Genomic DNA, 23,508 nt, shown 5'->3' with positions numbered 1-23,508 from the left:
CAATTGAGATATGAATTGATGATAACTGGAAGTTAGTCACTGATGGGCATGATTTCCAGAGGCTGACTGTCTGGAAGGGTGTTGAAGACGTGAGCCAGGGAGAGAACCGAGAGAAAACAGAGACCAGCAAATGAGGCACCTTTTCAGCCCACTGTCTCCCTCAGTAGAGACTGCCATGCCAAAGTGTGGCCCTGAGTCACAACAGGTAATGCTTAACACAGAGTGGGTGACTATGATGTAATCCATTCACATATGAGATGGAAAGATGTCAACCAACAATATATTTTATCAATATTGTTCTAAAAAAATGGGATAAGGGTCTCCGTAATATTTCCACATTTAGGGCAGCACGGTGGCTCAGTGATTAGCACTGCTGCCTCACAGCACCAGGGTCCCAGGTTCGATTCCAGCCTCATGTGATTCTGTGCGGAGTTCGTACATTCTCCCCGTGTCTGCGTGGGTTTCCTCCGCGTGCCCTGGTTACCTCCCACATTCCAAAGATGTGCAGGTCAGCAAATTCAGTGAACTGGCCATGCTAAATTGCCCCTAGTGTTATGTGCATTAGTCAGAGGGAAATGGGTCTGGGTGGGTTACTCTTTGGAGGGTCGGTGTGGACTGGTTGGGCCAAAGGGCCTGTTTCCACACTGTAGGGAATCTAATCTATCCACTATCTAGTAGAGATAATGATCGACAGAACATCCCTTTATTTCTGAATTAGAAACTTCTTTATACCTGAATTAGAAAATTCTTTATTTCTGAATTAGAAACTTCTGTGTTAGACTCCCACTAAGTAGCGCAGATATATCGAGGCTGGCAAATCAGTGCAGAGATGCTATATTTATTTCATTGCTATTTATGAAACCTTACTGTTCACAAATTCTCTGCATGGTTCTCTACACAGTATTAACAATAGTGAAGGGCATTGTAAATTATTTTGGGATATCCTGAAGTTGTGAAAAGCACAATATGAATGCAAGCCTTTTTGTTTTTGTTATTGCTTCATTAGTGAGCTCATTGCTGCCCCAGCCACAGATCTGAGTTAGGGTCACAGAGCTAGACAGCATGGAAACATACCCTTTGGTCCAACTCATCCATGCCTACCAGTCATACTGAATAAATCTTGTCCCATTTGCCAACATTTGGCCCATATCCCTCTAAGCTCTTCCTATTCATATTCCCATCCAGGTGCCTTTTAAATACTGTAATTGTACCAGCCCCCACCACTTCCTCTGGCAGATCATTACCTACACAAACCACCTTCTGCATGTGCCCCTTCTAAATCTTTCCTCTCTCACCCTAAGCTTATGCCCTCTAGTTTTGGACTCATGCAATCCCAGAGAAAAGATCCTGTCTATTTATAGTACTCATGCCTATCATGATTTTATAAATCTCTACAAGGTCACCCCTCAGCCTCCAATGCTCCAGGGAAACTAGCCCAAGGCCAAAACCTGGCATACTCAGGCAGGTCTTAGCTCAGCACAGGATAGTATGAGACCTTGGACCCATGGATTAAGAAAAGATTGTATTGTTTGACTTTTTAATCTTTTTTCTTTTTTTGTACTTTTATACTAAGAAGACTATAGTGCTGAACTTTCTAACATTTTAAAATGTTTCTGTTGTAACTAAGTTTTGTACTTACGTACTTGGTTTCATCAAGGGGAGGTCATGCCTGACAAACCTGTTAGAATTAGTTAAAGAGATAATGAATAGGTTCGATGAAGGAGATCCAATGGATGCTATCAATCTTGACTTCAAAAAGATGCTACACAGGAGGCTGCTGAGTAAGATAAGGGCCTACGGAGTCTGAGGCAAGATACTAACATGGATAGAAGATTGGCTGTTTGCCAGAGAGTGAGGATAAAAGGGTCCTTCTCAGATGGAAGCTGGTGGCAAGTGGTGTTCCACAAGAGTCAGTGTTGGAACCACAACTATTTACTTCATACATTAATGATCTAGATGAAGGAACTCAGCACTCTGGCTAAGTTTGCAGATGATACAAAGATAGGTGGAGGGGCAGGTAGTATTGAGGAGGCAAAGGGGCTGCAGAAAGATTTAGAGAGTTAGGAGAGTTGGCAATGAAGTGGCAGATGCAATACAATGTGAGGAATGTGTGAGTCATGCACTTGATAGGAAGAATAGAGCCATGGACTATTTTCTGAATGGGGAGAAATGCAACTTGGGAGTCCTAGTCCAGGATTCTCTTCAGGTAAACTTGCAGGTTGAGTCAGTAGTTGGGAAGACAAATACAATTTTGTCATTCATCTCAAGAGGACTAGAATATAAGAACAGGGATGTTCTTAGGCTTTATAAGGCTCTGGTCAGATCACATTTGGAGTATTGTGAGTAATTTTGGGCTCCATACCTCAGGAAGGATATATTGGTCCTGGAGTGGGTTCAGAGGAGATTCACAAGAATGATCCGAGGAATGAAAACTTTAACATATGAGGAATGTTTGTGGATTCTGGGACTAAACTCGGAGTTTAGAAAGATGAAGGGGGGGATCTGATTGAAACTTACAGCATACTGAACGGCCTGGACAGAGTGGGTGTTGGGAAGGTGTTTTCATTGAGAAACAAGGACTGAAGGGCACAGCCTTAGAGTAAACAGAAGATCCTTTAGAATGGAGATAAGGAGTAAATTCTTTAGCCAGAGTGTGATGAATCTGTGGAACTCATTGCTACAAAGGGCTGTGGAGGCCAACTCATTGAGTATATTTAAGTCTGAGACAGATAAGTTCTTGATTGCCAAGGGGATCAAAGATCATGGGGACAAAGCAGGAAAATGGGTTTTAAAAACTTATCAGTTATGATTGAATGGTGGATCAGACTTGATGAGCCAAATGGTCTTGGAACACACCCGGACTTACTTATTAAATGTATAAGTCCTGCCCTGGTTTGCCTTTCTAAAACACAGCACCTCAGATTTGTCTAAATTAAATTCCCTCCACCACTCGTTGGCCCCATTGGCTGATCTGATCAAGACCCTGTTGTACTCTGAGGTAGTCTTCTTTGCTGTACACTACACCTCCAATTTTGGTGTGACCTGTAAACTTCCTAACCATACTTCTTATGTTCACATCCAAATCATTTTCAGAGCCTTTATTGAGTCACCAGATTTTTGAGGATTTTAGTTAGATTTTCTGCTGTGATGTTCAGATCACAGATCTGTAGGAATTAGTTATTCCAGTACAATGGGTTAACCTTCAGGTGGTTACTGCTTAGGTAGAGTGTTTCAATGTGTGCTTGAGGATAATTTCAGTGCTCTTGGGGCAATAGCTGTTGATCATTTGGATTGCTTAAGTGATTGAGCCTGAAGACATCAGTTAGTTCAGCACAAAGAGAAATCTACTGATGAGCCCTGCTGCCACTTTGCAGAAAAGAAAATCCAGAACTTCAAAATTTATCTGTCTTATACAAGCACTTCAGCATTTTCACAGCATTTTTGGTGTGTTCCATCAATGTTTTATTGTGTATTTTATACAAAGGAGAAAGAGTACACAATTGGGATTAACTACAAAGCTCTAACAAAGCGTCAACACAGGCACGATACGCCACATGGTGCTTTAGTGCATAATTATGTGAAAACTCTTAAATCATCCTAACCTCATGTCTTCTACTCTGTATAATTCCAGGCTTTGAGTGATATTGTTAGGAACAAACCTGCTTCTAAGTTAGCATGGATTTTTTAGAGCTTTTTTCTGTGTGTCATTTTTAAGATTTAGTGCTCCTGGCACAGAATCTTAGGTCATAATAACATCCCAACAGGAGTTGGCTGTGGATATCAGTGTAATTGTTTCTCAAATCTCAACCCTTTTATTTAACTGAGATTTTGACTGAAATAAGGAATCTTTGCTACTTTTAAGCCACTGTTTCAGTCTGAGTCAGATTATTTACAATCTGAATGTTCTGTTTGAGCCTGCATAGAACTTCCAATCTCATATTTCTACCATGGCAAAAACTATTTACTTCTATCTCCTTCGAATTGACTGTCTGCCTCCCACTCCTATATCTTTGCAACCCCTAAACTGTGATTACAATGTTCTTTTCCCTAATTCAGAGTGAAAACTTGAGTCCAGCCCTTATTAATTTTACCTTACCTTGCCCCACCATATCTTTTTCAGCTCATCCAGTCCTGCAACTCTTGGAGAATCTGCATTCGTGCAATTCTAACTCACAGTCTCCCTGATTTTCATCTCTCCACTAATAATGGCTGTGTCTTCAGCTGTCTGGTCTGCAGTGTGTGGAATACTGTTTCCCCCCACCCCCTAACCTTTCGAGTACTTATTAAAACCGTCCTGTGTCATGTTTTAATGCCCCATCTTTTAAAACAGTGTTGATTTTTGTCCAAATTTGGTACTGTAAAATACCTTGAGATTATTCGCTACATTAAAGATGTTACATAAATACAAGTTGGTGTTGATGATACCAATTAAAATCATGCACTATTTTTGCAGCGAACCTGATGTATTCCTCACTTATTTCAAGTGTCTGTACATTTGTGTCTACACAAATGTGTTTCAGATTTGTTTTGCTTCGTTTTCAAAATAAAAATACCGTTGCTTTAAGGACCATTTTGAGTCAATTTCCAAAGGGCCAAATTTGGTGTTTAATGTTCAGGAAGTGGTTTTAGCAAGTTCTGTGGTGGGAACATGTGGCTTTCATTAACCTTTTGAGGTTTCCTTTTCTCCCCTTTGTGCATATCATATGTTTTTGTTTTTATGGTGATAAGAGCATTTATTTTTCTGAATGAATTGTACCAGGATACCTTCTCCCACCCCGAAAAGCTCACTTATTTAACAAGTCCCATATATGGTGGGCCTGTTACTTTAATTACTTCTGTGTTTCTGTTTGTATCCCATGGGATCAAATTGTGTATTCATGGTGCTTTCATAACCCATCTGGAAACCTGCGATTGACTCATTTCCACAGACACTTGTTATAGGTTTAATGTAATTAACTGCCAATTGGAATTAAAGTCCTTGTGATGAGGTGTCTGAGATAATTAGTGCTGAGTTCAGCAAGGGAGACAGCATGCATATATTTGGTGCTTTTCATGACTTGAAGATAATTGTGAGATATATCACTATTGTAATGGAGGAAATGTGGAGGCTAACTCGCTGGCTCCCTGGATAATGATGAAAAACAGGAGCAAGCTATTCTGCCCTTTGGAGAATGCTGGGCCATTCAGTGGCTGATTTGAACTTAATTCCTCCCACCCGACCTTATTCTATCCTTTTTTTTATATATCCAACTAGCAAAAAGTGTAAGGGAGCTTGTGTGCAATAGGAAAGGCTTGGAAGGATATGGGCCAAGAGCAGGCAGGTGGGCCTAGTTTAGTTTGGGATTATGTTATGGACTGGTTGGAACAAAGGGTCTGATTCCATGCTGTATGACTCTGAGCTTTGCTAACTATGCAGTCCTTTGTACTGCACCAAAGTGTCAGCTTGGATTACACATTCTCATCCCCAGCTGCCGTTCAACCTACAGCTTTCTGACACTGTGCGAGAGTACAGCCATGAGGAAAAGCAGACTTCAGATAAATAGAATCATTCCTTTTGATGTCCTGGTGGAATTCAAGCTTAAAATCACTAAAATAAAAACAAAATAGTGTGAATGCTGGAAACCTGAAAGAGAGGTTGGTCATGCTGCAGAAACTGAGCAGGTGTGGTAGTGTCTGTCGAGGCAGAAAAACAGTTAAAGTTTTTTTTTAAATTCATTCACAGGATGAGAGTGTTGCTAGCCAGGCCAACGTTTATTGCCCATCCCTAATTGCCCAGAGGGCAGTTGAGAGCCAACCACATTGCTATGGGTCTGGAGTCACATTTAGGCCAGACCAGTTTCCTTCCTTCAAGGACATGAGAGAACCAGATGGCTTTTTTTCCTGACAATCAGCAATGGATTCATGGTCATCATTAGACTCCTAATTTCAAATTTTCTTTATAAATTGAATTCAAATTCCACCATCCGCTGTGACGGATTTGTACCCCGGTTCCTGGATCATTCCCTGGGTCTCTGGATTAACAGTCCAGCGATAATATCACTAGGCCATTGCCTATCTATGTTCACTTCTGAAGAAAAGTCAAAACATTAGCTCCATTTCTGTCTTCACAGACGCTGTCAGAACTGCTGAGTTTTACTAGCCCTTTATTTATATTAAAATAAGTACAGTTAATTTGTGAAATTTTTTTAAAAATTTCTTCACCCCCTCCGGTGTTGTAGGGCAAGTGCCAACATCTGGCAAAATTAATCCATGATTTAGTTTCCAGTCCTCAACGTGAATTATTCTATTGCTGTTTGCTACTATTACGTTACACAATGTAGGAAGGTAATTACCCTGTGTTCATTTACACTTTATTCATTACCTTTCTGATTTCCTCATGGTCTAGTCTGGTTTGGTGGCATTGCTGATAGTACAGCTGAGATCAGGAATCAGACTCTAAATACCTTCCGGTCACTTTAGGCCATAGAGAGCCGACAAGAAAAATAAAGAAATGTTTAAAAACCCAGAAAATTCTAGGGACGCACAACTTGACCAGCCAGCACTATCTTTAAAAAAAAGGCAGTTGTTTCTTTTCCAGCCGTTATTTCATGTTGTTTTCTGCTTATTCGTCCTTCCATTGTTCATTGTAGCTCTGAAGTGAATCGAGCAAATTGGTTGGACATTTTATTTTGCAAAACTCATTCCAAATTTGACAGAAACAGTTGACTGTAGCTTTTGGGTTGATTAAGAAACAAACACCTCACATGTAAAGAGGACCAGAGTCACTGCTGACAAAAACAGGATCTTTCTAATCGCTACTTGGTGACCCCCTACTGGGTGTGGATGTAAAATGTGAAGAGCAAAGCATATGGCTCCTTGCTGTCATGCTCTGATTTCAATTGTTGTGCCACTTTGGATACTGAATTTGAACCAAGTATCTGGCTCGCATCTAATCAACAGTAAGCTCAGGATGAATAATTAACTGAAAATTCAGGACAATGTTAAACTTGGCTATGACATCACCTTTGATCAGCCTGATTGCGGTCAGCATGGACTCAATCATGTTAGATGTTCATTTAAGTGGTGGGGAAATCTGCCAGTGAAACTAGAATGACTTCCTGCAGAAATCAAGGGAATACATTTGAGGAGGGAATGGGGTTCAGGGTGGGTCCAAAATGTATGAATTAAAATTAAAACTTGAGCATCCGTGTAACTGGATAATGTTTCCCTTCATTGCTGCAGCGTATGTCAGGTGGGCAATCCAGGAAATTCAGATTGTTCATGTGAAGGGAAAAAAACAAATAAGAAATAATTTGTAGTTATACCATATCCCAAGCTCCCAGGGTGAAATAATGCTTTTGAAATGTCGGAAAGATGGCAAGCATTTGTACATGGCAAATAGTTGATAGTTCTAACGTGGCTGGAAGGTTTCAAAGTCAGATTCCTGATCTCAGTTATACCATCAGTATTGCCACCAATAGACTAGACCATGGGGAAATTCCCCACAAATAGTAAAATGATGATAAACTCTTATTTTAGAGCATAGAACAGGAACAGACCCTTTGGCCCATGAACATGATGCTGAATTAAATTGATCCCTTCTGGCTGCCCTTGGTCCATACCCCTCCATTTCTTGCCGATTCATGTTCTCACCTAAAAGTCCCTAAACTGTCCTCTTGTGTCTGCCTCCACCGCTGCCCTGGCAGTGTATTCCAGACTCTGGATTAGAAGTCCAGATCTTGAGGTCACTAAATTCAGTCCTATGTTCACTAATATGGCATTATTTAAAGAACTGTGAAGTTCACCAAATGTCCTGACCAGCAGTCGTCCCTCAAGCCAGAGTTTATCAGTTGATCCACCTTCAAACTTCAAGGAATCCACCAAGGTGATACATTTTGACTGCTACCCACTGAAAGTAATCTCTGTCTAACTCCCACCCTGAGTCATATGTTGCTATTCTGATTTTTCCATTCATTTGGCATTTCGGATGTTAATGTAAAGCTCATCAGCACAGTGATGAAAGGTGGGTAGTTATGTTTGGAGGATATTCTGGTGCTTCAGAGCAGCTTGAGGCAAGACAATCTGCACACAGAGATATGCCAGGACACAGAGAGAGACACTGTTGGAACTATCCCCTGCTGCATCAAAACAAAGCAGATTATCTCTATTCATTTGGTCAGGAGTGGAATTCAGCAAATAATAAACAATTCAGAGCAACATTAGAATCGCCAAAGGAGAGCTTTCTCTTTGCCAGGTTATATCTGGTGTTAATTAGCATCTGACTTACAATAATGGAACAAATACAATTGCACTTAATTTCTAGTTACCATTAAAGGCATTCAAGTGAATATGTGATTTTCAAACATCTCTGTGAAATAACCAATTCTTTTGTCTGTGGGTCTCTGTGTGTGTTTGATAGAGATGGTTTTCCTTATTCAAAAAATGTAACACTCCATTCTTTTGCAATAAATCATAATTCTTTCACATAAGAAGCTTGGTAACTCCAACACTGATTCATGTTCTCAAAATTGTTTCCCCAATTTAGCTGCTAATTTATGTTAATCGGCATCTTAATGGCAGTATGATGAAATCTAACAATTTGTGTAAGCTCATGGATAAATGTTTCTTAGTTCCATAAAACCAGTGCATCAACTAATTTATATTTTAAGACCACCATCATCCTCTTGGCAGGATACAAAATCTTGTCATTAACCAGCTGCAAAGTACACGTCTGGATGCAGGTACAGTTACAACATGTAAAAGACATTTGAACAGGTACATGAATAGGAAAGGTTGCGAGGAATATAGGCCAACTGCAGACAAGTGGGAAACTTGGTTGGTATGGATGAGTTGGACCAAAGGATCTGTTTCTGTCCTGTATTACTCTCCAACTTTGTCTGATGGAATACTTGCCACTTGCCTGGATGAGTGCAGCTCCAAAAATTGGGAAACTCATCACTATCCAGAATAAAGCAACTGGAAACTCCTCATCAATTCCATCCCTCCTCACCTTGGCAGCATTGTGTATCATCTACAAGATGCACTGCAGCAACTCTGTTTCCTTTTGACAGCACGCCCCAACACAAAGATCAAGGAAAATAGGTACATCGGAACAGCCATGGGTATCTCCCCAAGTCACATGGCATCCTGACTTGGAAATATATAGGCAATTTTCCACTGGCATTGGATCAAAATCCTGGAAATTCCTTCCAAACAGCACTGAGAGTGTACATTTACCATGTGGATTGTCGTGATGCAAGAAGGTGACACTGTTCGTCTTCCCATGAATGAATAAAAAAGACATCATGTCTCTACTTTCCAATCTCTCTCAATGTGGCATTGGAGATTAATTAATCCACCTTCTTGCGGTATTATGGGCGGCACCGTGGCTCAGTGGTTGGCACTGCTGCCTCACGGTACCAGGGACCCAGGTTTGATTCCATCCTCGGGTGACTGTTTGTGTGGCGTTTGTACATTCTCCCCATGTCTGCATGTGCTTCCTTCGGGTGTTCCAGTTTCCTCCCACAGTCCAAAGATGTGCAGGTTCGGTGGATTGGCCTTGCTAAGTTGCACGTAGTGTCCAGAGATATGCAGGGTGGGTGGGTTAGCCATAGGAAATGCAGGAGTGAAAGTGGGTTGGGTCCGGGTGGGATGCTGTTTGGAGGGTAGGTGTGGATTCAATGGGCTGAGCGGCCTGATTCGACACTGTAGGAATTCTATAATTACATGTGTAAATGTATCTATCTTACTGTAAAATACTTTGCAGTGTGGGGTGCACCGAATTTGTACAACATGGGGAGGTGAGGGAAGAATGTTGGGAACCCCCCCCCCCACAAACTGCAGCTTCCATCCATGACATAAACTGGATACCTGGTCATTCATCTCTGTGCTATCTGTAGGGCATTGATGTGTCAAGTCAGTAGCTGTGTTTCTCAGATCTTAACAGTGGTTGCTTTCAAAAGCACTTCAATGCCTGTAAAACATGTTGAGATATTCCAAGATAGTGAAAGATGCCACACCCATTCAAGTACTTATTATGGATCAGTTTGCCTGGCTTTCGAAAACTGCTTCCTAGCATAACCTCACTGACAACTAACTTCATAACATTTCCTGTGCAAATGTAAGCAGCTTTGTGACTCTGTAAATTCATGGCTTGTTTCCTCCAATTCTTGCAGCTGATTGGAGGGGAGATATCCATCAATACCAAATTCAAAAAACTGGCTATGGTGAATTATGAGGGATTTCAGCATCTTCCTTCCCAATTCATTGCTTCAAGGGATTTAAGGGTCACTCCATATATAGTTGCTTGGCTGACATTTGATTTTGACTTATTTGTACTCAAGGATTCAATGAGATGAGTGAAACGTAACCTTCAATGATCACATTGAAAATCAACTATTCTGCTTTGTTGTACTGTCTCTTTTGCTTGTTAACTCTTCTGTGAAGCACCAAGGTATATTTTACATTTCCAAAGTATCTTTTTGAATAACTGTTGAGCAGTCAACCGTGTTTGTCTGCACAAAACAGTCACTACTCCTGAAAGCAATTCCTGGCCTATGAAGGGTGTGTAGGTGCTGATAGCAGATGTTATGTAGCTCTTCAGGAATTTCTGTCTTTTCTTTCCTTCAGCTGAACTAACAGTCCTTTTTATTTATGAAGCTGCCCTCTGGTTTTTGTATATTTTTGGGATGAGATGATGAGTTGCTGATTACCTCACCAGGGAGTTGTTTTATTGGAGTTACTGAGCCAGGATCGTGCAGAACAAGCGAAGATTTCATGACTAGAGCACTGGGTTAATGAATGTCTCCCTTTTTTATATGAATTCTTCTCCCTGATCATTGAGTCTGTAACTCTTCCTGGGAGATTTCCCTGGTGATAGTCTGTATCCCCAAATTGCTACAGAATGAGAAGCATCAAAAAATGACAATAAATCATATTTTTTTTCTTAAATATCAGTACACATAGCATAGAAGGGCTATAATTTAGGAAGAGTAGGAGAGTGAGACTTTCTGGATTGCCCTTTCAAAGAGCTAGCACAGGCATGCGGGACCAAATGGCCACCTCCTGTGCCATATGAAGCTTGAACAAGATAACTGCAGGGAATCTATGCCTGGATTTTACTCCTTGTGTTTACTCAAGGGATTAACTGAACATTCCTTCAGGTTTTGAAAGCTTCCTGGACATGTTGCCATCAACAGTTTCTTGGAACCTCTCTCTGGAAAAGTGCAATTTAATATCAGGCCCTTCAGTACGTGGCAGAATGCAGGCTCATGAGAGTCAGACACAAGCTGCAATTTGGAGCCATTTGAAGCAGCTGAAGAGAGGCTGGGCCAACAGTGAACTAGACAAAACTTCTGCAGAATAGAGAGTTGGACGGATTCCCGGTTCACTGTCCAATTCCTAGAAATCCAAGTACAAGGAGACTGAGAGTAGGAAGGCAATTTCTGGGATGGATAATTTTGTGGAACTCTCAGGAGGCGGCAATAAATGATGCAGGTTACACCTGCTGGTAAAAACAATGACTGCAGATGCTGGAAACCAGATTCTGGACTAGTGGTGCTGGAAGAGCACAGCAGTTCAGGCAGCATCCAAGGAGCAGCGAAACCTGTAGGAGCCTTACAATGCCCACGCTAAAATGGTCAAGGCCTTGAGATAGCCAGATAGCTCCCTACAGTGCAAAAAGAGGCTATTTAGCCCATTGAGTCTGCACCAAAGGCTGTCAATGAAACTCTGTAGCAAACCATTACACTCCTTCCTTCCCCAAGAGAATAATTGATGAGCTTGGTCACATGTATGTGCACCTCAAGGACAAGATGCAGCACCATGTCAAGCTAGTCTTCATGTGGTACTCAAATGACTTGCGCATTGGGCTAAGAAACTAGTTAGTCATAGGGATGTACAGCATGGAAACAGACACTTCGGTCCAACTCATCCATGCCGACCAGATATCCTAAATTAATCTAGTCCCTTTCATTAGCAATCGGACTATATACCTCTAAACCTTTTCCTATTCATATACCCATCCAGATGCCTTTTAAATGTTGAAATTTTGCCAATCTCCACCTCTGACAGCTCATTCCATACACTCACCACCACCTGTGTGATTCAGTTGCCCCTTATGTCCCTTTAAAATCTTTCCCCTATCACCCTAAATCTATGCTCTCTGGTTTTGAACTCTCCCACTCCAGGGAAAAGACTTTGTCTATTTACTCAATCCATGATTTTATAAACTTCTATCAGGTCACCCCTCAGCTTCTGACGCTCCAGGGAAAACAGCTCCAGCCTATTCAGCCTCTCCCTATAGCTGAAATCCTCCAACCCCGGGAACACCCTTGTATATCTTTTCTGAACCACTGACTAAATGAAAACGTGCTCTATAAAGTGGGGGTGGGAAGTGGGGGATAGATGGTATTTCAGGAACAGAGCACGATAAAGCAGTTCAAAGTGGTTTGAGAGTGCCTGTGAATGGGATGCATTGATTTATAATTCTGATACATATAGACACATTGAATTAATGTATGTAGCACTAGGCTTTATTATTGAAGGCAGAATTCTCCCCTGCTCCTTCTTTCTGTCTGCAAGGTTGTGCATCATTTTGGGAAAAGCTATGGGACAGTTGTTAATGAAAATTATTCCTGAAATCCGGAGATGCCCCACACTGAGGTGTCCCTGATTACATGAGACAGCTGGAGTGCTGCGTTAAGATCTAATGTTCTGTGTTAATTTCAACTATTTCATGAGCTCATTACCTCAGCTTTTCTGCTGTCCATAGTTGGTGCAAGACTGTCATGGCAACAGAAATTGACAGCACTCCCATGAATTTTGATGTGAACTTCCAGGTTGAAGCTGTTTCATGTCCATTTATGCTGAATGTAATGTAAACTCTGAATAATAACACACTGCCTTTCCTCTCCTTTGCAGAGGTGTCTATAAAAGTTCAAGTCTTTGATAACGGCGACCTTTCACCCCTGACGGAGGCTGCGGTTGACGTTTACACAAATCAGTCCTGGTTAGCCGCAGGAACCACTGATAAAGATGGAGTGGCTCTGATCACATTACAATATCGTCTGGGAACCTGGCTAATCGTCACTGCAGCAAAGTCTGGCTTTGTGACAAATTCTGCTCCATGGCATGCCAACAAAACACCACGTAAGTGAGACAGTGTCTGCAAAAGTCATATTAAAACGAGTGCGTTTCGTTTTGCAATGCACACGACTTGCTGGCAAAGTATAGAACTACACTTTGAGCTGCTGATTTGTTCAGGCTCCCTGTCAGGAGCTTGTGTATTGGTGGAATGCACACCCATAAAATGATTTTCTGTCTGACGGAGTCTCCTGGAATTACAAACTTTGGCAATGGAATTGTTGGTAGGGAATGGTCTTCACTGGTCGAGCTGAAGGAGCATTGTTACATTATCCTGCTCAGGGAAGAGGTTAAATCATTCTGTGGGGAAAAAAAATACAAGATAGCCTCTGATCAATCTTACCCTAGTGACCACCAGCAGTGTTGGTATCATTTCCTGTATGTGGCAGATGGTCATGTATTTTCACAGAGCGCCTTTAAATAGTTTTTTTTAAAAAAAGCCTGCAGGGGACATCTACTTCCTAAGAGCTTCTCTCTCTCTCTCTCTCTCTCTCTCTCTCTCTCTCTCTCCTGTCACAATTCTGTAAATTGCTTGTGTTGAGATCCCACATCTGAATAGGGTATGTCATCTATCAATCAGACAGTACTTGTGGACTCCAGACTTGGCTCTTTGAGTGATCTTCTGAAATTTCAGAGCTCTGTTGTCATCTTGAAAATAAAAACAATATATTCAATACTGACAAATAGGCAATGCCATGGACAATTTGCTAACGTTTAATGATTTATTTGATCAGTTTTTTAAAAACTTTATGTACATTTTTGGTAACCTGACAGTGCGATTTTATCATTGCTTGTCTCAGTTTAAAAACATTTGTAAAATGATGTAGATGTTAGTTTACCAGGATATTGCTGCCCTCAGTAAAGGTATACTATTAAGGCAGATTAGAGGCAAAATATCCTTTCTTTCTAATCTACCCTAGCCTAAGAATACAATTTGAGGCAGTTTTAAAGGCAATTCTTCTCTATATTTAAACTGTGCTACACTTCTTCAGACTGTACTTTATATAAAACAGTTCCAGGAGAATTCAATATAATTTTAACATGCAAAACCAGTGCATGTATAATTTGCTCTGTTAATAGTAGCAAGTATGTGCTTCCAATATTAGTTACATATGATCAGGAGTAAGAGTACACCAGATCTGACCTGATTCTGGCCTCAACTCCACATTCCCACCTTCCTAATCGGTTGCTGTATGTGCTTACTGATTATTTTGTGATTCAGGTAGTGGTGCACCCAGATCCCTCTGTATCTCAGAGTCCTACAATCTTGACTTCAGTAACATGCTGTTTTCCTACTTCTCCTGCCGAATGGACAAGTTCACATTTTCCTACTTATAGACCATATACCAATTTTTTGCCAACTTGCTTAACCTCTATCCCTTTGCTGGTTCCTTATGTCTTCTTCGCAACTTAGTTTCTCAGTAAAAAAAATCATACAACACCAGGTTATAGTCCAACAGGTTTAATTGGAAGCACACTAACTTTCGGAGCGACGTTCCTTCATCGGGTGATTGTGGAGGGCTCGATCGTAACACAGAATTTATAGCAAAAATTTGCAGTGTAACGTAACTGAAATTATACATTGGAAAAATTGATTGTGCGTTAAGCCTTTCATCTGTTAGAATATAGTGATAGTTTCACTTCTAACTTTCACTGTATTCTAACAGATGAAAGGCTTAACACACAATCAATTTTTCCAATGTATAATTTCAGTTACATCACACTGCAAATTTTTGCTATAAATTCTGTGTTACGATTAAGCCCTCCACAATCACCTGATGAAGGAGCGTCGTTCCGAAAGCTAGTGTGCTTCCAATTAAACCTGTTGGACTATAACCTGGTGTTGTGTGATTTTTAACTGTGTACACCCCAGTCCAACACTGGCATCTCCAAATCCTAGTTTCTCAGTAGTTTTTGTGGCTTCCCCAGTTTTAGCCACCACACGTTTCGTCCTTTCTTCAAGTCATTGATGTAAATTAGAGCTAATTGAGACCCAGTGCTGATCCCTGGCACTTGATTAGTCAGAACATAACCCAAAGGTGACCCATTTAAGCATACCCTGTACAGGGAACCTCGATTATCTGAACGACTTGGGTGGGCACTATTTCGTTCGGATAATCGATTAGTCGGTTAATAGATTAAATGCCTTTCCTCTGGGACTCAGAGTTTTTAAAGTCTGCTCCCTGTTCAGGAGCCTGCAAAAGCACACAGCATGCGAGCCCCCGACCAACCCCACATGCCTCCTGCTGCGTCCAACACTGCCCCCCCCCACCGTCCAACACTGCCCTCCCGCCCGCCCCTCCAACACCACCCTCCTGAACCCCAACCATCCAACACTGCTCCCTGCCCGCCACCTATCTCCATCCAGCAGTGCCCCACACCCCCTCTCCGGGGTAGCTGAACTGGACATCAACAATAAGATTGCTGCTGCCTTTGTGGGGTACGTTTCCAAATAGCGTGTGTGCACTCTCACGCGCGACACACAGCCAGGCAGTTTAGGGTGCACCCCTCTGTAGAACTCCAGGGAAAGTGTGGGGAGAGAGTGAGGGTGGAAGGTCAGTCATTTGGAGACAGTGCCTGTTTAATCACTGAAAACATTACAGTGTTGGAAACATGTCTTTGGTGTAATGTTTCTATCAGGACCTCGATCTCCTTCGGATAATCCAATTTTTGGATAACTGGTATTCGGATAATCGAGGTTCCTTGTCAATCCCTTGTCTATGCTGATATGTTACTTGCTGCACCATGAGCTTTTTTTTACACCTTTTCAGAACCCTTCTGGAAATGTAAGTGCGCTACGTCCACTTACCCTACAAAGGCAGCAGCAGTTTGATATCAATGTTGATTGCCACTTTCTCAAAGGCATAGTTAGTAAGTTTGCAGATGACAATAAAATTGGTGGTATTGCGGACAGTGAAGAAAGGTCTGTTTCTGTACTGTATGACTCTAAACTCAAATGAATAAGTTCAGCGTGATTTCCCTTTCACAAAATCATGTTGAAGCTGCCTGATCGCATTAAGATTTTCAAGGTACCCTACCATAAACTTGTTAATAATAGATTCCAGCATTTTCCTACAGTTGATGTTTGGTCATCAGCCCTGTAGTTTCCTGCTTTCTGAATCTGGCCTTTCTTCAATTCAGGAGTCACATTTACTATTTTCCAATCTAATTGGACTTTTCCAGAATCTAAGATGTTTCGGAAAATTAAACCAATGTATTTACTACCTCAGCGGCTTCTTCATTTAATGAAAGAAGGATGAAATCTCATCAACTGAAGGGGACTTGTCAGGTGTTCTAATTCTTTTCTCAGTAGTTGTTCCCTGGCGATTGTTTTAAATTCTTAACTTCATTTCTAATTGAGATTCTGTTATCTCTGGGATAGTATTAATGTTCTCTACATTGAATGGAAGTATTAAATGCTGTTTGTCTATATAGAACAAGGGCTAATTGAAATGGGAAAATCCAGATTAAGGAAAGAGGTAATAGTGTGGAACTTGGGAGAGGTTATTAAAATCTCCAACACGGACACAAATAGGAGAGTGTTTGGAAAGGATTAGCAATCAAACGTCAAGCAGACTGGACAAACCAATGACAAGGTACATACAGGACTGAAGGTGTTTATATCTGAATGCAATATAAGGAATAAGGTAAATAAGCTGTGGCCGGAGTGGGACTATTCGGCGCAGCCAGTTTGGCATGAGTGGATTGGCGCAACCCATTTCGGCGCAGAACTGTTTTGTAATTATTCAGTAGTAGTTATTAAACTGCTATTAATAAAATTATTAATTTATTTAAATTATTAAGATATATTAAAATAAAATACATTTCGGCGCAGACCCATTTGGTGCAGAGCTGTTTTGTAGTTATTCAGTAGTAGTTATTAAACTACTATTATTAAAATATATTCAAATAAAACATATTAATATACAAATTATTAAAATAAAATAAAACCTGTTAAAATGCCATCAACAATTTTGTATTTGCCTTGTTTCTTTCATTTTTTATTTTCTTTTTAGCATTTTTACTGAAGAGGATAAACATTATTTTTCTTTTTATTGCTTTCATTCATGCTTGTAAGTAAGCCTGAAAAGGAATAAATAAGAGCTGCGCCGAATCGCTCGTGCCGAAATGGGTCTGCGCTGAAATGGGTCACGCCAAACCAGCCGCGCCAAAGTGGCTGCGCCGAATGGTCCTACACCCGCTTGTGGCGCTGATCAAATTTGGCAAGTATGACGTGGTGGGCGTCATGGACATGTGGCTGCAAGGGGATCAGGATTGGGAGCTGAATGTTCAAGGATACACATCCTATCGAAAATATAGGTGGGTAGGCAGAGGCATTACTGTTGCCTTATTAGTAAGAAATGAAAATAAGTCAATGGTAGAAAACTACATAGAGTCAGATGGTGTAGAATCCATGCGGGTAGAACTGAGGAACCCTAAATGTTAAAAAAAGACCATAGTTGGAGTTAGATACAGGACTCCAAGCAATAGTTTGGATGCACCCAGGAGATGGAAAAGATGTGGTAGAAAGGCAAAGTTTCCGTGATCATGGAGGGTTTCAGTATGTAGGTGAACTGGGAAATTCAGCTTGGTAATGATTCACAAGAAAATAAATTTGTGGAGTATGGTGGAGCCCCCCAGGGAACAGGCAATACTGGATTTAGTGTTGTGCAATGAGGCAGACTTGATAAGGTGAAGGAACCCTTAGGAGGCAGTGATTGTAATATAATTAAATTTATTCTGTAATTTGAGAGGGAGAAGATAGAATCAGAAGGAATGGTATTGCAGCTGAATAAAGTCAACTATAGAGGCATGAGGGAGGAGCTGGACAGAATTAACTGGGCGAGGAGCCAAGCAGGAAAGACAGTGGAACAGCAATGGCAAGAGTTTCTGAGAATAATTCAGAAACACAGCAGAGATTCATCCCGAGGCAAAAGAATCATGGTACAGGGAGCTTGAGGCAACCATGGTTGACTGAGGAAGTCAGGGATAGAATAAAGGCAAAATAGAATGTGGATAATATGGTGAAGGGCAGTGGGAAACCAGAGGATTGGGAAGCTTACAAAGACCAAGAGAGGCACAAGAAAAATGAGGATCAAGAAGATTAAATATGAGGGTAAGCTAACCAGTAATATAAAGGAAGACTGTAAGAGTCACTGTAGATATATAAAGGGCGAAAGAGAGGCAAAAGTTGATATTAGACTGCTGGAAAATGATGCTGGAGATATAATAGTGGGGAACAAGGAAGTGGTTGAGGAACTGAATAATCACTTTGCATCAGTTTTCATGTGAGTAATATCCCAAAAACTGAGTGAGGTGACAGATTCGCTCAAGTAAACTTGCAGGTTGAGTCAATAGTTAGGAAGGCAAATGCAATGATGGCATTTATTTTGAGAGGACTTGAAAATAAAAATAGTGATATACTTCTGAGGCTCTATAATGCTCTGGTCAGACCACATTTGGAGTATTGTGCACAGTTTTGTGCTCCATCTCTCAGGAAGGATGTACTGGCCCTGGACCATGTTCAGAGGAGGTTCACGAGAATAGTCCCAAGAATGAAAAGCTTAACATATGAGGAAGGCTTGAGGACTGTGGGTCTGTACTTGATGGAATTTAGAAGAATGAGGGTGGACCTAACAGAATACTGAATGGCCTAGACAGAGTGGATGTGGGAAGATGTTTCCATTGGTAAGAGATACGAGGACCCGAGGGTAGAGCCTTCGAGTAAAGAGAAGACTTTTTGGAATAGAGATAAGGAGAAACTTCTTCAGCCAGAGAGTGGGGAATCTCTGGAATTCATTCCCACAGAAGACTGTAGAGGCCAGCTCGTTGAATATATTTAAGACTGAGATAGATAGGTTCTTGATTGTCAAGGAGATCAAGGATTATAGGGAGGAAGCGGGAGAATGGGATTGAGACACTTGTCAGTCATGATTGAATGGCAGAGCAGACTTGATGGGTTGAATGGCCTAATTTCTGTTCCTATGCTTTAATGTTTTAAAAGAGACGTTAGTCAAGACAGAGAAGGTTTGATCATGTATAAGTCGAAGTGTATTGAGCAGCAGGTGGCTTTCATCTGCTTTACAACGCTGTCCAAGTTTAATTTCATCTGATCGGGCTTTTATCTACTTCTGCACAATTATCGTTTCAGCAGTTGTTATTGGCTAGTTCTTGGTGAGTCTTATGTGCTAATGTTGCTGTCCAGTTGCCCAACGTGCAGCGTTTGCAAGAAGAGTGAAACCAGCATTTTGTCTCAGCTCATTCCTCACTTTGTGTATTGGGAAGCAGTGGACTCGAGCTCCACAAATGCTGAACTCGTATTCCAATCGGTAAGAGGCTAAATTGCAGGAGCAATACCATGTTCCCAATCTGCCTGCATGGAACTGCTCTTAACAGAGACTGAGGTGGAGAATGGGTGTGATTGCTGAATCCTCCACCCCCTTCATACCCCCACCCTCTCTGCTTGCCAGCAGGCATTGATGACTGGACTAATGCCATTTCACAATGAATAACGTAGAACAGAAAATAATTTAAAGAAGCTTGTTTTCAGATTCAGAGAAAAGATATAATGTTTTTGCTTTAATCTTAATCACCCTTTCTTTGAAGCATGTCAGCTGGGTCTCCCCACTAAGTATTTCGCAAATGAGAACGGTTCACTGAGCATTTTTTTGTTTTGGTAAAAATTAATCTATTTTCCACATAAAGAATCACAGAATTGTTACAGTGCAGAAGGAGGCCATTCAGCCCATTGAGTCTTACTTGGTTCCAAACTCCTGCCTTTCCCCGTATCACTGAATACCATGTCAACCCAAATGGTTATCCAATGCCTGAATTGAACCTGCCTCCATCATATTTACAGGCAGTGCGTTACAGATGCTAACTACTCACTTTATAAAAAGTTAAAACAACATCAGGTTTTAGTCCAACAGGTTTAATTGGAAGCACTAGCTTTCAGAGCGCTGCTCCTTCATTAGCCAGTACTTCCAATTAAACCTGTTGGACTATAACCTGGTATCGTGTGATTTTTAACTTTGTACATCCCAGTCCAACACCAGCATCTCCAAATCACTTTTTAAAAAGTTTTCTTTGTGTGTATATTGTTGTGAATCTAAGCCCCTTTTTCTGTTTATATCTGTGGGAAGAACTGCCTTCTTGACTGTCTGATTTACTCTATGATACATGACTTATAATGAGTTATGGCTTTTTAATGCAATTGTTGGTGCTCAAACCATGAATTGCCTAACTCTGTTTTGTTGTGAGTTCTGATTTCCTCAGAATGCTTTGTTGGTATTGCAGCGCAGTCAGACACCTACTAATAATTGTGCCATTAAAAGTATGAAAAAATGTAGTCACTAACATCTGTCCATGGTTTTCACAAGAGTATTTGGACAATGCCTGAATTCCTCCCAGTTTGCCTTTAATGCTTTAATTCCACAAAAGCCTAAAGAGAAAGCAAAAATACTGGATTACCAGCTGTGAATTTTAGCCTTGATGATTTTTTTCTTTGAAGTGAATGTTCACCTATTTATGTCTCTTTTGTCAATGAAATGGCTACTCTGGGGACTGCACACTCATTCAATCCAGAATTTAATTGTATCTTTGAATATGTAAATTCAGGAATGATCTTGTTTGGAGTCTGGCATGGAAGAAAGATATTCATTTTGTGTTATTCATCTTGAATGAGAAGCAGAGTTAGAGAAGCACTTCACTCGGTTTGTGCTAGAGGCTGTGTGGGGAAGTACACATTGATCTTCAAATGCCAAGTCAAATGTACTTGTAAATTTTTCAAAGAAAACTAATGTTCTCCTGATCATTTCAAGACTCTGCCATAGGTACTCATGATGGTGAATGAGTCAAACATGTGGGCCAAGTAATAAGGGAAAATGCTGATTTTTCAGCACATCACTTTCTTAGTGAATGCTAAAAATGTGGCATTAACCCTTTGTCCAGAGGCTCACTGAAGATGTTACTGAGTATGATAACAAAACGTCTGAAAATGAACCTTTCAGCTCAGCTAGCAAACCTACATCCATTAACCCTTCCCTTCACAAAAACAAATGGCCGCTGAACGTCAAAAGTAAACACACATGATGGTGTTATGAATAGACGGCACGGTGGCTGTTGCTTCTCAGCGCCAGGGACCCAGGTTTGATTCCACCCTCTGACGACCGCCTGAAGTTTGCACATTCTCCCTTTATCTGTGTGGGTTTCCTCTAGGTGCACCAATTTCCTCCCACAAACCAAAGATGTGCATGTTAGGTGGATTAGCCATGGGAAATGAGGCAGGGTTATAGGGCTAGGATAGGGGGATGGGTCTGGTTGGGATGCTCTTTTAAGGGTCACTGTGGACTTGATAACCTGAATGGCCTGCTTCCACACTATACGGATTCTCTGATTCTAGACTGTTGACATCCATAATATGTTATCTCTTCAAAATCTCTGAAACCATCATTTAAAATTATTCCCAGAATGAACTGGGTAAAATATTTGGGTCAGATGTATCTCACTGTCAAGTCTCCTTGTAAGGAGCACAGTGCTGGGGAATCAGGGGGAGTAGAAGGCCAGTATCTTGTACAGCTGGGAAGGTGTGTCAGAGTGTGATTCTTAGTTATACTTGTGTTCTGCTTACTAGCCAGAGCCTTGGGAATAGTTGTTGAACTGTCCTCTTGGCTGCACTTTGTACTTGGACCATGTAGAAATAGACAGAAGAGGGAAGACAAACCTGGTAATAAATACTGATTTCTGTAAATGTATGGATATTTTCACTACAGTTGCTTTCCTCTGTCTGCATACATGATGCTAATTTTCTGTTCAGACCTGATGGATAGGATGGGTTATATTTGAGACTATTTTGAATTGTTCTTTGTTCCACAGGAAATCATAAATCATCTCAATCAGAGTTACAGTAACTCTGCAAGCCTGCAGAAGTGGTTTGTTTGTTAATTATTTGGTAAAAAAGTGACTCATATTTTGCCAGGCTTCATTATCTTTCAATAAACAATGTGGTGAGTTTTGTGTACAAATAATCAGAAATAAAAGGATTTATTCTGGAACTGAACAGCTTTCCGAGATGAAAATCAGTAGGTATTTATAAATTAATACCCTTCTGAAGTTTTGAGAGTGACTAATACTGCACTGAGTTTTACCAGTCTTTAAAATATAGGCTGTGAGGCAAAAAGTTTGGAGAACTGGCAAGGGAAGGCTGGTGTACCAGCTACCTTTCCACCGCCGTGCCAGTTTATCAGCAATAGGAAAGATGACCGATTACCATCTGACAGGTGGTAGTGTGTTCTCTCCTTCGGGTGCTCTGGTTTCCTCCCACCATCCAAAGTTGTGCAGGTTAGGTAGATTGGCATTGGGAAATATAGGGTTGCAGGGATAGGGGAGAGGTAGGGTTTGGTTGCTCTGTGCAATGCTCTTAGAGAATCAGTACAGACTCATTGGACTCTTTCTGCACTGTTGGGATCCCATGGTTCTGTGAGGAGAGCAGTTAAAACACTTAGTTGTTTGCCTTGCTTTGCTGGCATTTTCGAGTGACTGAAGGCTCTCTGCCACATGAGGAAATGACCAGACAAACCTCACTGCCTCCCAGTGAGCTCTGGGAATGTAGGAGCCAAACTTCCCTTCACATTTTGACCCATGCTTCCCCCTTGGTAATGGTCATCCCTGTGGCCTCAGATAATCCCTCCCTGTCTCTGGCAGGCAAGCCCTCGTGCCGCCGCAACCCCCCCCACCTCCCAAAACCCCTCAATGAATTGACTTTGAGGTTACATAGCCATTGATACACCCTTATCCTTTTCATTACTTTTATTCAGAATCAAACACACAGGGGAGGCGATAGCCTAGTGGAATTATCGCTGGACTGTTAATCCTGAGATCCAGATAATATTCTGAGGACTAGGATTTGAACCCCGCCACAGCAGATGGTGGAATTTGAATTCAATGAATACCTGGAGTTCAGAATCTAATGATGACCTTTGTCGATTTTCAGAAAAACCCATCCAGTTCACTGATGTCCTTTAGGGAAGGAAACTGCCATCCTTAGCTGGTCTGCCTACATGTGACTCCAGACCTACAACAATGCGGTTGACCCTTAACTGCCCTCTGGGCAATTAGGAATGGCCAAGAAATGCTGCCAAGTCAGCGATGCCTTCATCCCCTGAAAGAATAAAGAGAAAAAATAAATGCTGTATGTGCAGCTCCAGAAATGGCCTCCACTGCAGGTGGTGCTGCTGAGCTTCTGACCCTAAATTGCTGCCCACTGAAGCGTGGCCACCTCTTGCTTTCAGTCTTAGGCTCTCTCAACTACATAAAGGTCAGGCCACAGTTTTAGAATTTAGGCTTTGATCCTGAAGTATAGAGAATGGTAATACCACCAGAGCAATT

At 41.3% G+C, this 23,508-nt stretch overlaps 1 protein-coding gene across 1 annotated transcript in view; it reads left to right on the top strand.

Moving 5' to 3' along the window:
- fam171a2a (family with sequence similarity 171 member A2a) overlaps window positions 1-23,508 on the top strand; it is a 317,548-nt gene that overhangs the window by 104,189 nt on the left and 189,851 nt on the right. The window contains exon 2 of the mRNA XM_060848694.1: window positions 12,901-13,128. Coding sequence (XP_060704677.1) covers window positions 12,901-13,128 — 228 coding nt within the window. The remainder of the gene's footprint in view (window positions 1-12,900; window positions 13,129-23,508) is intronic.

The sequence above is a fragment of the Hemiscyllium ocellatum genome, chromosome 32, assembly GCF_020745735.1.
Source record: "Hemiscyllium ocellatum isolate sHemOce1 chromosome 32, sHemOce1.pat.X.cur, whole genome shotgun sequence".
Lineage (NCBI taxonomy): Eukaryota > Metazoa > Chordata > Chondrichthyes > Orectolobiformes > Hemiscylliidae > Hemiscyllium > Hemiscyllium ocellatum.
Note: the sequence above shows the minus strand (reverse complement) of the source record. Positions and strands in the feature narration are given on the sequence as shown.